This window comes from Erpetoichthys calabaricus, chromosome 10 (genome assembly GCF_900747795.2).
Source record: "Erpetoichthys calabaricus chromosome 10, fErpCal1.3, whole genome shotgun sequence".
In the NCBI taxonomy this organism is placed as follows: domain Eukaryota; kingdom Metazoa; phylum Chordata; class Cladistia; order Polypteriformes; family Polypteridae; genus Erpetoichthys; species Erpetoichthys calabaricus.
The window spans coordinates 150,793,465-150,808,208 of NC_041403.2; the positions used below are offsets into that span (position 1 = coordinate 150,793,465).

Here is a 14,744-nt window from a genome sequence, read left to right on the forward strand (position 1 = left end):
TTCCCCTGGTATCCAGCAGGGCTGTGATGAAAAACTCCACTGTCCATGATGTTCTGCTGGAACTCTGGGCACCTCTATGTTGCATGAAGGGCTCCACCTGGCAGCCTGGGGGTATTGGCCGGCATAAAAGGCCGGCCATGTCCCACAATATATATATATATATATATATATATATATATATATATATATATATATATATATATATATATATATATATATATATATATAAAATCCAACATCTGTTTATATAACACGAGAGAACTACTTAACAAATTTAGATCTTTTTTCCTATAATTTGCTTGAACAGTCTGGTTGATTTTGCGACTTCTCTCATCGTGCTAAGTATCATAGTTTGTTTGCGGTACCAATCTATTTGCGCAAATCCGAGAGAAAGGCTGCAGGCCGAGGGAAAGGGGCGGGGCCCTCCTCACTCACTCAAGCGCCAGCCTCCGTTCGAGTCGGTCCACCTCTCGCCATTTTTGGAGGTTACCTTGGCTCTGCTTAGCTAGCGATACCTGTTTGTTCAGCAGACATTTTCAACTAGAGATTGTTAAAGAGTAATGTTTGACGTTTTTGAGATAGAGATCAGAGCTACGTGTGTTTTAGAGGGTAGCTGCTGATTGCCAGAGATATCACGGCCATGTGCTTTTCTCCCCACGTGGGGGACGCTCTCCCGTTAGAGCTGAACACAATCAGATACAGTGCCAGCATTTGACTTTGGAGCCTACCTACCTTTCGCTTGGCCAGAATTACATTTTTATTTTATTGATTTTTAAAGTTTGTCCTGTTTCAATACTACCTGGGTTGAGCCACGGGCGACAGCTAGTATAAAATAACAGGAAATAGTACTGAAACATCTTCATGTAATGTTATTCACTTTTAGAAACATCATCCATCAAGACTATCTGTGAAACTCTGCAATTTCTAGAATCCTAAATATGTTCTTTGTTCATTTGGCAGGTTCCGCCAGGGGAGATGAACAGCACTCTGTCTCGAGATCGAGGTGGCGGATCCAGTGAGATTCCATGCCGGCGGATGCGCAGTGGTAGCTACATCAAGGCAATGGGGGACGAGGACAGTGAGGACTCAGAGGGCAGCCCCAAACCTTCCCCAAAGACAGCAGCGCGTCGACAAAGCTACCTGAAGGCCACGCAACAGTCCTTGAGTGACCAGCTTCCCCTACGCAAGTAAGACACACGCATCTCCACAAGTGAAGTGGAACTCCTGCTGCTAGCAATTGTGTTCATTTGACTCATACATGTTTTAAGATTCTGCTAGGTGGTAAACTGTGAATTTTGACTGTTTTGAGATTAGCTTGGATTAAGGCTTCAAAGCAGACCACTTTCTGTGCTACTTTTTTAAAATTCAAATTCTATTTTTCAGTTCAAAACATACTTAAGAGCTTTGTAGGTGATCTGCACTGTAACCTTTCAAGGGCCTTGCTTGTGTCACCATTTGCTGCCTGTCACTCCTTCTTCACCAGGCCTTATATCAAATTTTATAATCAATGGATGATAACGATGTGGGACAATGTTACAGCAATTCCAGTTGCCCACCAACCAAATATATCAAATTTTAAATCAAATGGCAACACTTTTTCTAAATCGATTGAACAGTACTTGCAATATAAACAATGAGAGAGAAAAAAATCTTCACCAACTCTGTTTAAGAACAATTTGACTTTTCTAAACAATATCTATTTGGAGTTGTGGCACCACCCAAAGTATAACCCTTATAAATTAAAGTCAGTTTTACCAACATGCATAAACTGATTATCAAACGTAATTTATTTTATATAAGTATAAGGGACATTTAAAAGTAATTTGCATTTACAAGAGATGGAGTCGTAGGCTATCTGATGATCAACAAGTGCAATGAAATCAAGACAGACCATTACAAGGGACATTCATGCACACACCGTCACTCTGTCATATTGAGCCCATTAAGAGCCAAGAACATTAAAACATAAGAAACTTGGCAAACAAGAGGAAACCATTCAGTCCAACAAGCTTGTTTGTTCAGTTAATAGCTAAGCTGTCCCAACATCTCCTCCAGAGCCTTCTTTATGGTTGTGAAGATTCCCCCAACTCTGCTTAAACTAGTGCATCCTGACCTCAATCCTAAATCCACTCCATAATTTCCGCTGGTGTCCTCGAGAACGTGATTCACCATTAAGTTAAAAGACGTCTGCTGGATCTGCTTGATCAACAATAACAACATTTTTTTCTAGAGCACGTTTTCATTCAAATGATGTAGATCAAAGTGCTTTTACAAGATGAAGAAAGAAAAAAGAATATATATAAAAATTAGGCAATACTAATTAACAAAGAATGAAGTAAGGTCTGATGGCCAAGGAGGACAGAAAAAAAAACAAAAATAAACTCCAGAGGGCTGGAGAAAAAAAATCTGCAGGGGTTCTGAGGCCATGAGACCACCCAGCCCCAACTAGGCATTCTACCTGACATAAATGATCTCAGTCAGTCCTCTAGATAGATAGATAGATAGATAGATAGATAGATAGATAGATAGATAGATAGATAGATAGATAGATAGATAGATAGATAGATAGATAGATAGATAGATAGATAGATAGATAGATAGATAGATAGATAGATAATATGAAAGGTACTATATAATAGATAGATAGATAGATAGATAGATAGATAGATAGATAGATAGATAGATAGATAGATAGATAGATAGATAGATAGATAGATAGATAGATAGATAGATAGATAGATAGATAGATAGATAGATAGATAGATAGATAGATAGATAGAGGGCACTGTCGCTCCTCAAACCCAATAGACAGACACTGAGGACACAGGGTAAAAGCACCAAGAACACGTTTTATTCCTTTTCTTTTCTTCACAGTGCTCTCCACCACAACAGTCACCAGTAATAAACAACAACATGGTACATGTACTATTCTTTATCCTTTTTCTTTCTTATTCTTTCTCCTGCACACCACCCAAGCGTTGTCCATCTTCCACCCAACTCTGGCTCCCTTCTCTGAGGTCTGTTCAGTCCTTTTATTTTGGCCAACCCAGAAGTACTTCTGGGCTTCTGGTCACATGGCCTGCCAGTACTTCAGGGTTGTAAATTCACAGCATCCCCTGGTGGCACCCACGGCACCCAACATGGCTGAGATACCGAACTCCAAGTCCCAGGATGCCCTGTGGGAATCCGGGGCACCTCTACACTCCAGGGAAGCTTCCATCTAGCGTATTGGGGGAGGCAGTGCCCTAAAAAAGATGCCTTTCCCCATGCTTCCATATCCAGGGCGTCCCGGCTTGGCTGAGCTGCCAGCCGTCTCTTACAATAGATAGATAGCACTATTTGATAGATAGATAGATAGATAGATAGATAGATAGATAGATAGATAGATAGATAGATAGATAGATAGATAGATAGATAGATAGATAGATAGATAGATAGATAGATAGATAGATAGATAGATAGATAGATAGATAGATAGATAGATAGATAGATAGATAGTTTAGTATAGTAGGCAGGATAGATAGATAGATAGATAGATAGATAGATAGATAGATAGATAGATAGATAGATAGATAGATAGATAGATAGATAGATAGATAGATAGATAGATAGATAGATAGATAGATAGATAGATAGATCTATCCAGGGGGAATTTGGCTTTTTGCGTACTTGGCATTCCCAGTCCCAGTGACACAATATGTAGACATATTGCTGTTTTTATAAAGGACGCCCAGTCAAGTTTCTTGACAAAGTGATTTGTTTGCTGAAAGTCCTCAGTGTTGGTGTGTCAGAGAAAAGATGTGCAGCATTGTTCATAATGCCACTCAGTTTTGTTTTAATTCTCTCCTTCTCTATGACCTCCATGGGGTCCAGGGTGTGTCCTATAACTGAGCCTGCCCTTTTAATTAGGTTATTCTTACGGTGGGTCTCTCTTGAAGTGATCTTACCAGACCAGCACACTACAGCGTAGATAATCGCACTGTGCCAGGTGATAGTTGCTACCTGCTCAGAAGCTGACGCCTTATACCTTTCCCTGACCCTAGAGTGCAGAGGAGGGGAGCTTTAATGCAGTATGGACTGCACCATAGGACTTATAAGAAAAAAACACAGACAATTGCAAAGTGTTGGGGCACCCAAAGGCAAACCCCATATAATATAAACAAAACGTGGGTTATAAATATGTTGAAAAAACATATAAATGTAGTTGCAGATGCAAGTCTCCAAATAGACTGCTTCAAGATGGCGGAGCTTCTGCTCATAAGGAATCCAGGCTGGACGAGGAGGGTCCAGGCAGGTGGACACCAGAAGTAACGTCAAGGGTGGAAACGCCGTTAATCTTCGGGTCTGCAGAGGGAGGAGGAGATAAGGTGTTAGTCAACAGTGCCGTCTTGTGTTCCAATGGCAAATTACCATTATCCAAACCTTTAAACTGCCCCCAATGTGCACGCATGTGACAAACTCCATTCGTCAAACACACAGGTGCCAGTGCCTGGATGGATCGGGTGGGAAGCTGCTGTGCCAGCCAACGAAGGACTGTGGAGTGGTGATTGCATATGTATGAGGTTGATTAGCATGCTCCATATATGGTTGTTTCAGGTCGGAAATCAGGTGGAGTTCAAGGCACATTTACATACGCATATTTACAAGATGATTGTTAATTATACATTTAAATTGCGTACAGATGTGCTTACAATAAGTTTTAGAAATGTAATTTTTTTTGGCATACACATTTTCTTTTTTTTTTTGATGTTTTTACTCAAATATACGCCCTGCGGTGGGATAGCGCCCTGCCCAGGGTTTCTTTCCTGCCTTGCGCCCTGTGTTGGCTGGGATTGGCTCCAGCAGACCCCCATGACCCTGTAGTTAGGATATAACGGGTTGGATTATGGATGGATGGATGGATACTCGAATGTACACAACGTTTTATAAATTTGACCCCTGGACCCTGGTTGTTGTACATTTCTTGTACACAAGTAGTGCCGCTGGAATATGTAATGAAAGGAGTGAGTAGAGAAAATGAATGAAAGTTACAGAAACCCTGCACATTGAAGTACACTGCATGCTGGCCTCTATGAGTTTGCTGAATCTTTTGCCTGAAATGAAATGGGCTATGAATAAATAAATACAACGTATAAATATTTGAAAAGGGCAAGTCCAAAAAAATAGAAATCTTAATCCAACCATTAATTTGGTTTTGCTCATTTAATCTGAGCTTCTGACTTTATGAAATTCATTGTGTGAAGAGCGCAGCAAAGTCTACCGACATTGTGACAGAAAAGCTCTGAAAGGGAAAGTCCATAGTTGTCCAGCATCACTTATTTACACATGATTTAATGTCTCAAATTGGGCAGATGAATTCAGTGTCCTTTCGTTGTCTTTGTCGTCTCTGCACATTCTCCTGCATGGGTTTTGCTTCTGGTACCCCAAAGACATGAAAATTATATTACTTGCCGACTCCATATTGGCCCCAGGTCATTGTGCGCATTCGGGGCCTTTGCAAGAATTCGCACCCTGTGTGAAGTTCCTTCCTGCCTCGCGTGTTGTGCTGCCAAGATTGGTTCCAGACACTTGTAGTCCAGAACTTGTTTAAACAGGATTGAAAATGTATGAATATAAGCACGTCCCATAAATAGAGCTGGTAACGCTTGGATCAGCCACTAGAGGGCAGCACATTGCCACTGTACAGTGCACCGGGTCCATTTCATTTTCATCCTTCAGGAAAGAACAAAACAAGTTGTGATTTTTACAATGAAGAGGAGCCAAAAGACGCCTCATGTTGTTTTTGATTAAAGATTAGAAAATGAAGAGGCTGATAAATGTAGCATATAGACAAGGGTCTTAGAAGGAATGACAAGGGCATGCACAAGAATCTATAGAAGCAAAGATCAATTTTATCTTTTCCTACATTTATTTTGTTTCCATTTTCATGTTAGTTTGTCTCCCTGGTAAAACTCCAGATTATTTTTGTACAAGAAGGAAAATCTGTCAGAGTCTCCTAATGCACGTGGTTCCTTGTTCATCCAAGCCGAGGCCATCTCTCGTTAGATTCATCCAGTGTGTCTGCAGTACCTGAATATCCACTAGGCATGGTCCTTTCTGTAAACAGGAGAGGAGATGTATGCAGGACATTATTTTGATACATTTTTTTACATCCCTAAGGGGAAATGTGTCTTTTCGCATGTCGTTTTGGGGTTCAGAGCACAGGGTCAGCCACTGTACGGCGCCCTTGGAGAAATTTTCAGGTAAAGGGCCCAACAGAGTAGGATCCCTTCTGGCAGTAATTGGATTTGGACCAGCAACCATCCAGATACCAGCGCAGATCCTTAGCCACAGAGGCATCACTGCAGAGCCTAACGTTTGTCCTCACCGTGCCTTGTGATATTCTGTTTCTCTTCTTGGTACTCAAATGTGGCACTTGGTGCCACGGCCCGCCTGCCAAGTTGTTTTGCCTGCCTAAGGTAAAGACATCCCTGATGGAGGGTTGCAGGAATCGTGGGGTAGAGGGGTCCTTTCATCGGATTGGCTGACCCAACACTGGCCAAATGGATGAGGCAGCTTGATGGCTGACTCTAAACAAATCTAAATCATATTATGGGATATCATCTACTGTTGAATTCTGCTCCATACTTGTAAAATTTTTATTTTTATACTGTATTGAGGATTTGTTCTGTTCTGTGTATTGTATCGTATTTGACCCCCCTTTCTTTTTGACACCCACTGCACGCCCAACCTACCTGGAAAGGGGTCTCTCTTTGAACTGCCTTTCCCAAGGTTTCTTCCATTTTTTCCCTACAAGGGTTTTTTTGGGAGTTTTTCCTCGTCTTCTTAGAGAGTCAAGGCTGGGGGGCTGTCAAGAGGCAGGGCCTGTTAAAGTCCATTGCGGCACTTCTTCTGTGATTTTGGGCTCCACAAAAATAACTTGTATTGTATTAAGCTCATCACTTCTGCCAGGCCTTCCCATTTCCTTTTCCAGGCTGAAGAATTTCTTACTTCCCAAACACTCGAGAGTTTTAGGTATTCTCGGGTCCCTACTGCCGATAGATCTATTCACTGTCTCCCAGTTGCTGGTAAATGGTGGCATAGCTGAAAATTCATATAACACTGGAACATCACAGGGGTCCTTGTATGGGCTGGAGCCATGTATTTGAGTCTGGCCATCATAATGTGGCAGAAATTACGTGTTGAGCACTCATAAGGGGGGGGGGGGGGCGCCCTGTCTAAGGTGTGTTCCTACCTTGCACCCTGTGCTGCTGTTTTGTCTTGGTAGACTAATATTACTCTACTTTCCCCTTTTGTATTATTATGTAGTCTTTGTCAGAATGCCTCAAATCTCACAGATTACAACTGTTTATAAGGTACTGTAACATATAACTTCTCCCCTCCTTCCCTTCTACATTTATAACCTCAAGCAATTAGGTGTAGTAAAAGACAAGCAGGAGTTAAGTTACACATAAAATAATGTATTATTGATAATATTCATAAATAATAACAATAAGCAAAGTACAAGTGAATATTGGCAACCCTACAACCTGATAAATGTTGATGTGTAGTTTCTGGCAGCACAGACTTGTTAGTTACTTATAATTTCTCTAGTTAAGGCATCATTGGTGGTCAGCTTTCTTCAAAACAGGCTGCATGCCTGTCTCAATATGGCTGCCAAGCTGTGCTCTCCATTGTGTTGTCCTTTTCAGTTCATGTTGTGAGATGGACTTTCATCACTTCGGTGACAGAGAGAGAGGGAGGTAAAGCAAGCAGATTTATAGGTTTTCTGTCCAACTCCTACAGCCTATAGGGCGTCATGGTACTTAAAGGCTTCTGATACAAGCTAATTCCAAACAGCCATACTTCAGACCGATGGGGCAGAGAACACCTTCACACCTGCCATCCCCCAAAACCATTTGTTGAGTTGGTGTCTGCCAGCTAGGCAGCCTGGCTTTCCTGTGGGGGTTGATTGAGAGAGTCCAGCAGCGAAACATTTGCCAAACTTGTTTGAGGGATTCCCCCAACCCTGTCGTAAAATTCAAAGAGACTCATTCCTAAAAGGGGGTGAAAGGGGTCCTTAACCATCTAACTATTGCTGTTCTTATCAGTGATACCCATTAATGTTACAAGTTACCAATAAAGACATACAAATTATTTAATAACTTATATGCAAAATTTCACACCACAACAGCTGGTAACAATAGGCTCCAGCAGACCCCTGTGACCCTGTTCAGGACTTTGACTGATTGACCGATATTGGGGACTACCATCAAGGAGCTTATCACAAAGGACTCTGGGAAACAGGAGAAGCTTTAAGCCCGGAAGGCTGACAAGAGGACTTTAGGAGAACAGGGGGATGTAAATGTGATGGCTGATCTCGGCATCCTCTATTGAGCACATTTAATTTCGTTCAGAGTCAAGGGGGGTAGAGACTGTGCTGGCAGGATTAGGGGTAAGGGAAGGAAGCAATTCAGGCGTAATCAGCTATGCAGGACCAATATGGAGTCAGCAAACTGCTTCACTCACATGTTTTTGGGCTATACAGTTAGGTCCATAAATATTTGGACAGAGACAACTTTTTTCTAATTTTGGTTCTGTACATTACCACAATGAATTTTAAATGAAACAACTCAGATGCAGTTGAAGTGCAGACTTTCAGCTTTAATTCAGTGGGGTGAACAAAACGATTGCATAAAAATGTGAGGCAACTAAAGCATTTTTTCAACACAATCCCTTCATTTCAGAGGCTCAAAAGTAATTGGACAATTGACTCAAAGGCTATTTCATGGGCAGGTGTGATCAAGTCCGTCGTTATGTCATTATCTATCAAGCAGATAAAAGGCCTGGAGTTGATTTGAGGTGTGGTGCTTGCATGTGGAAGATTTTGCTGTGAACAGACAACATGCGGTCAAAGGAGCTCTCCATGCAGGTGAAAGAAGCCATCCTTAAGCTGCGAAAACAGAAAAAACCCATCTGAGAAATTGCTACAATGTTACGAGTGGCAAAATCTACAGTTTGGTACATCCTGAGAAAGAAAGCAAGCACTGGTGAACTCAGCAACGCAAAAAGACCTGGACGTCCACGGAAGACAACAGTGGTGGATGATCGCAGAATCATTTCCATGGTGAAGAGAAACCCCTTCACAACAGCCAACCAAGTGAACAACACTCTCCATGGGGTAGGCGTATTGATATCCAAGTCTACCATAAAGAGAAGACTGCATGAAAGTAAATACAGAGGGTGCACTGCAAGGTGCAAGCCACTCATAAGCCTCAAGAATAGAAAGTTTAAGATTGGACTTTGCTAAAGAACATCTAAAAAAGCCAGCACATTTCTGGAAAAACATTCTTTGGACAGATGAAACCAAGATCAACCTCTACCAGAATGATGGCAAGAAAAAAGTATGGAGAAGGCGTGGAACAGCTCATTATCCAAAGCATACCACATCATCTGTAAAACACGGTGGAGGGAGGCAGTGTGATGACTTGGGCGTGCATGGCTGCCAGTGGCACTGGGACACTAGTGTTTATTGATGATGTGACACAGGACAGAAGCAGCCGAATGAATTCTGAGGTGTTCAGACACATACTGTCTGCTCAAATCCAGCTAAATGCAATCAAATTGATTGGCTGTATGTTTTGGGTCACTGTCCATCTATCATGAAACACTGCCCAAAGCATCCCAGGAGTTTATTAAAGCAAGGAAGTGGAAAATTCTTGAATGGCCAAGTCAGTCATCTGATCTTAACCCCATTGAGCAGGCATTTCACTTGTTGAAGACTAAACTTCAGACAGAAAGGCCCACAAACAAACAGCAACTGAAAGCTGCTGCAGTAAAGGCCTGGCAGAGCATTAAAAAGGAGGAAACCCAGCATCTGGTGATGTCCGTGAGTTCAAGACAACCAAGTATTAGAAATGAACATTTTATTTCCAGTTATTTAATTTGTCCAATTACTTTTGAGCCCCTGAAATGAAGGGATTGTGTTTAAAAAACACTTTAGTTGCTTCACATTTTTATGCAATCGTTTTGTTCACCCCACTGAATTAAAGCTGAAAGTCTGCACTTCAACTGCATCTGAGTTGTTTCATTTAAAATTCAGTGTGGTAATGTACAGAACCAAAATTAGAAAAAAGTTGTCTCTGTCCAAATATTTATGGACCTAACTGTAGGAGGAAAAGCAATGGGAAGAGTAGCCGCAGATGATGCCGAAGCCCTGTTTTGAACCTAACGCTCTTTGCGCTAACCACTGCATCACCTTGCTGCCATCCATTATAACATAACATGCTCAAACCTGGCAGTCCAATTCTGGGTGAGCCTATTCTGGTAGCATTGGGTACAAGACATGAAACAGCCCACTACAGGGCACCGGTTCATTGATGAGCCCCCTCATGCCCATACCCACACTCACACATGTCCAATTTAGAATCGGCAATTAATCGAACGTGCAAACCATTGAGAAGAAAACCTGTGTGCCCGGAGAAAAGCCCAAGCGGATGGGGGGCAGAACCTGAAAGCTGCACACAGAACAATGACTGGGTGTCCCAGATATTGGGGTTAGCTGGTCGTGTGGGTGCCTTGTTTTGTGTCTCATCATTGTTTGGCAGTGAATTAAGAAAGAAGAAACAACTAAGGGGCCTGAGCCAAGTTAATTAAAACTATGGCAGAAGAGGTTAATTAGCAGCAAAACCTGTTCACTAATTATGGTTAAAATGAAAACCTGCAGCCACTGCGGCCCCCCGGGACCTGAGCTGGACACCCCTGCTTTCAAGTGTAAAGCTGTCAACGTCAGTTGGTCTCATCGTCCGGCAGTGGTGGACACTTTAAATCTGTAAGGCAAAGCACAGTGCTGCCGAGCTGTACCCACCCACCCTTTTTGGACCCCCCAGATCGGCACCTGCCCCTCTTAATGTTTTCAGCCACACAAAGGCTTCTTTACTTGCAGTTATTTCAAGGCCAGACCACTGAGCTCCACAACAAAGGCTATTTGTCTCCCACCCATAACTACATCTTTAGTAAGTAGAAATGTATAAATTAATTTGATAGGGCGATTAAAAAGAAAAACGGACCTTCCTTCTGCAGGTTCTTCACATTTGAGACTAAAGCCTGATCCTAAATAAATATACAGTATACAAGCAGACTAATAAATAAATAAATGCATAAAAGTAAGGAAACAGCTGCCCTTGGAAAAGAATTACAGGAAGTAAATCGAATGGGTCCAACATTTGTTCAGTCTCACCTGGAAGTCAGTTTTGGAGGATTTTGGAGTCAAAATAAAATTTATGTGAATGACTTTCATGTTCTGTGCTCGCCAAAAGCGTTCACATCGGCTGATCTGCAAGGCGTGCTGTCGAATGCCGGCCTTTGCCTTTTTTGCTAAAAATGAAGTTATGTTATTGTAGAGTAAAACACATGGTGTTATGATGGAGACAAATGATGTATAGTGAAACTACAAATGATGCCATGCATTTCAACTTGGAATTATTATCATTATTTATTTAGCAGATGCCTTTGTCCAAGGTACCTTACAAAGTAAGTTATAAAATGTACAAGAATGATTAGAAGGTCAAAAGCAGTGTCGAAAGCAACAGAGAACAAAATAAAATAAAAGAAGCAAGAGTGAGAAGTAGTGCCACTGCTATATACAGTAATTACAAACATCAGTACCCTTTGTCAGAAGACCAGCGTTTGGTAGACAAATGCAGAATGACACTGTGCTTCCGGTGCGTAGCCACTGGTGAGGAGCTGGGGGATAAAGAAGCATACAGGTGGCCCCTGACCCCTGGTAAGTGGAGTGTGCACTGCTCCTTGAGGGAAGCGTCCATTGAAATAACGAAACAGTGAAAGGCTATGAGCGAACGCAAGTGTGCCTTCCTCAGTTGTTATTGCCTAGTGGTCTACAGAACAGAGACAGCAATTCACACGTGGGCATCAGCATTCACGTTAATAGCAGCGGCTGGAGATGACCCCCTGGCCCAGAAGGATACCACAGAAGAAGACGAGCGGCGGAGTAAAGTACTCAGCGTCCTTTTAAAATGGCTTGACGTCACAACAATGTTTTGTTTTGTGCTTTTTTTTATACTTCTTACAATGACACGGATCTGCCATTAAGCAATATGTGCGCAATCTCAAAATGCAGAACCATACCCAATAATTTTTCAGGCTGGAGAAATGGACATATTCAGTATGTTTTAAGGCTTTTTTGTTCACTTATGGACTCATGTAGCCATTAGCCCTGAGGTAAGCTGCAAGAACAGGCAAGGAATTTTTAAAATTTATAAAAAATGCTTCACTTTAGAGCACAATTTTATGTAACAAATTGATAGATAGATAGATAGATAGATAGATAGATAGATAGATAGATAGATAGATAGATAGATAGATAGATAGATAGATAGATAGATAGATAGATAGATAGATAGATAGATAGATAGATAGATACTTTATTAATCCCAAGGGGAAATTCACAGAAGAATTCATGTGAAGAAATAACTTCAGCTTGAAAAATACCAAGCTTATCCTTAAAGAATATATTTTTAAAGTATGTTGAACCATAACAGTTGGGATTTTCATTTTGCTTTTCCAGTTGTTTTTTTTTTGTTTTTTATTTTTTTTTAATCCTTTATCAAGGGAGTTGAGTTGGCGAAGGTGAATGAGTTTGAATACCTGGGATCAACAGTACAGAGTAACGGAGATGGTGGAAGAGAGGTGAAAAAGAGAGTGCAGGGAGGGTGGAGTGGGTGGAGAAGAGTGTCAGGAGTAATTTGTGACAGACGGGTATCAAGAAGAGTGAAAGGGAAGATCTACAGGACGGTAGTGAGACCCGCTATGTTATATGGGTTGGAGACGGTGGCACTGACTAGAAAGCAGGAGACAGTGCTGGAGGTGGCAGAGTTAAAGATGCTAAGATTTACACTGGGTATGACGAGGATGGACAGGATTAGGAACGAGGACATTAGAGGATCAGCTCAGGTTGGACAGTTTGGAAGCAAAGCTGAAGAGGTGAGATTGCGTTGGTTTGGACATGTGCAGAGGAGAGATGCTGGGTATAATGAGAGAAGGGTGCTAAGGATAGAGCTGCCAGATAAGAGGAGAAGAGGAAGGCCTAAAAGAAGGTTTATGGATGTGGTGAGTGAGGACATGCAGGTGATGGCTGTAACAGAACAAGATGCAGAGGACAGGAAGATATGGAGAAGGATGATCCGCTGTGGCAACCCCTAACGGGAGCAGCCGAAAGAAGAAGAAGATCATTTACTTCTGAGCACATTAGTGAGTCTGACGCTGAAGCAGTTGCAGCCTTTCAACATTCATGTCGTTTGCCCTGGTGTCCGCTCTGCTTAGTGTTAACAGTTAATGTTAGGGCAGAATTAAGGGAGTAAAGTACACAGAAGAAGACAAATTAATAGGAAAACAACAAAAGACAGTTAAACATTTAAAACTTGAACAAAAATACAAATATTTCTTAACATTCTGTAAATGTAGAAATCACACTTCTGTGCATTTCTGAATGCAGAATAAGAAAAGACAGAAATAGGACCCACTTATTAAACAAGATCCATTAGAGGTAAAATGACTCACTGATTGTGAAACTGGCTGAAACAAACACCTGCAGCTCCATGGGGTCCGAGTTTCAGAACCACTGGTTTAGAGTAATGGTCCCATCTTTGAACGACACCCCCAATGAGCCTAAGTAATATATTTAAAACAAAATATGATAGAAATGAGGAAAATGCAAACCCAAAGGTGCTGTAAATATGGAAAAATAAACCCAGAAAGAGGCAAGGCAGACATCCACCCCACGTCTCTCTGGATAATGGGATATTAGGCCTGGAATTCTGAAAGGAAACTTGGTGGCAGGGATTGGGAACACCTTTGAGTTTTAGGGAGAATCTACAGAATGATCAGAAATAAAGCCTAAGAGTCGGTGCACAAGTAGTAAGGTTGACCATCATAGTTGAAAGAGAGAATGAAATGAGAATGAAAATGAAAAATAGAAATGAACGTCACTAAATAATTACAATTCTTTTGACTTGTCTTGCATCAAGTAGCGTTTGCCTGGAAGCAGAACATGTTTCACTATGGTGGCACACATGCAACAACGACAACACTTGTTTCTACAGCACATGCTCATATCAAGGCTAAAGCTCCAAGTGCTTTGTCGAAGATGTAGGTACATGAAAAGAAAAAGAAATTCAGATAAGAATAATAATGAATAAATAGTGTACAAAAGACACACACATAAGAAAGAAAGTTTCTAAATGACAGGCCAACGATAAGGTCAGATGGTCAGAGAGGACAGAAAAACTCAAGTTAAACTGGACAAAAAACAAAATCTGCAGGGGTTCCCCAGCCAAAGACCACCCAACCCCCACCTGGTATTCTGCCTATCATAAATGTTCTTAAGTTATTTTTTATTGGTCCTTATTAGGCTTCGTCTTAGAGGGTCTGATGCAGTTGGCCTTGTAGCAAGTTGGGGTATCCACTTTCATTCGTTCATTTATGCTGCACAGAACTTTGATCAGGTGGTGGTGGCCGTTGTGGAAAAACCGGAGAAGAGAACAGAAAGAAGTAAAAGATTAATAAAAGCTGCACATTCATTGAAGAGTATAACAATTCGAAGCATATCTAGGGTATTAAGAGCAGAACTAAATCGAAGCTATGAGAAGCAAAATTTTAAAAAGTGCAATTTTAAGAGTTTCTTAAAATCAAAAGTGTATTTCTATTGGTAAAGCTTGTCCAATTCTTGGTGCATAACAGAAAAAGGT

The 14,744-nt window shown here is 41.4% G+C and overlaps 2 protein-coding genes across 4 annotated transcripts in view; both read left to right on the forward strand.

The window, feature by feature from the left end:
• The window catches only part of rprd1b (regulation of nuclear pre-mRNA domain containing 1B), a 1,182,184-nt gene that overhangs the window by 847,837 nt on the left and 319,603 nt on the right, over positions 1-14,744 (forward strand). The gene's annotated exons all lie outside the window — the stretch shown is intronic.
• The window catches only part of LOC114658453 (disks large-associated protein 4-like), an 894,521-nt gene that overhangs the window by 731,663 nt on the left and 148,114 nt on the right, over positions 1-14,744 (forward strand). For both annotated transcript variants that reach the window (XM_051932531.1, XM_028810525.2), the window contains exon 7: positions 961-1,187. In XM_051932531.1, coding sequence (XP_051788491.1) covers positions 961-1,187 — 227 coding nt within the window. The remainder of the gene's footprint in view (positions 1-960; positions 1,188-14,744) is intronic.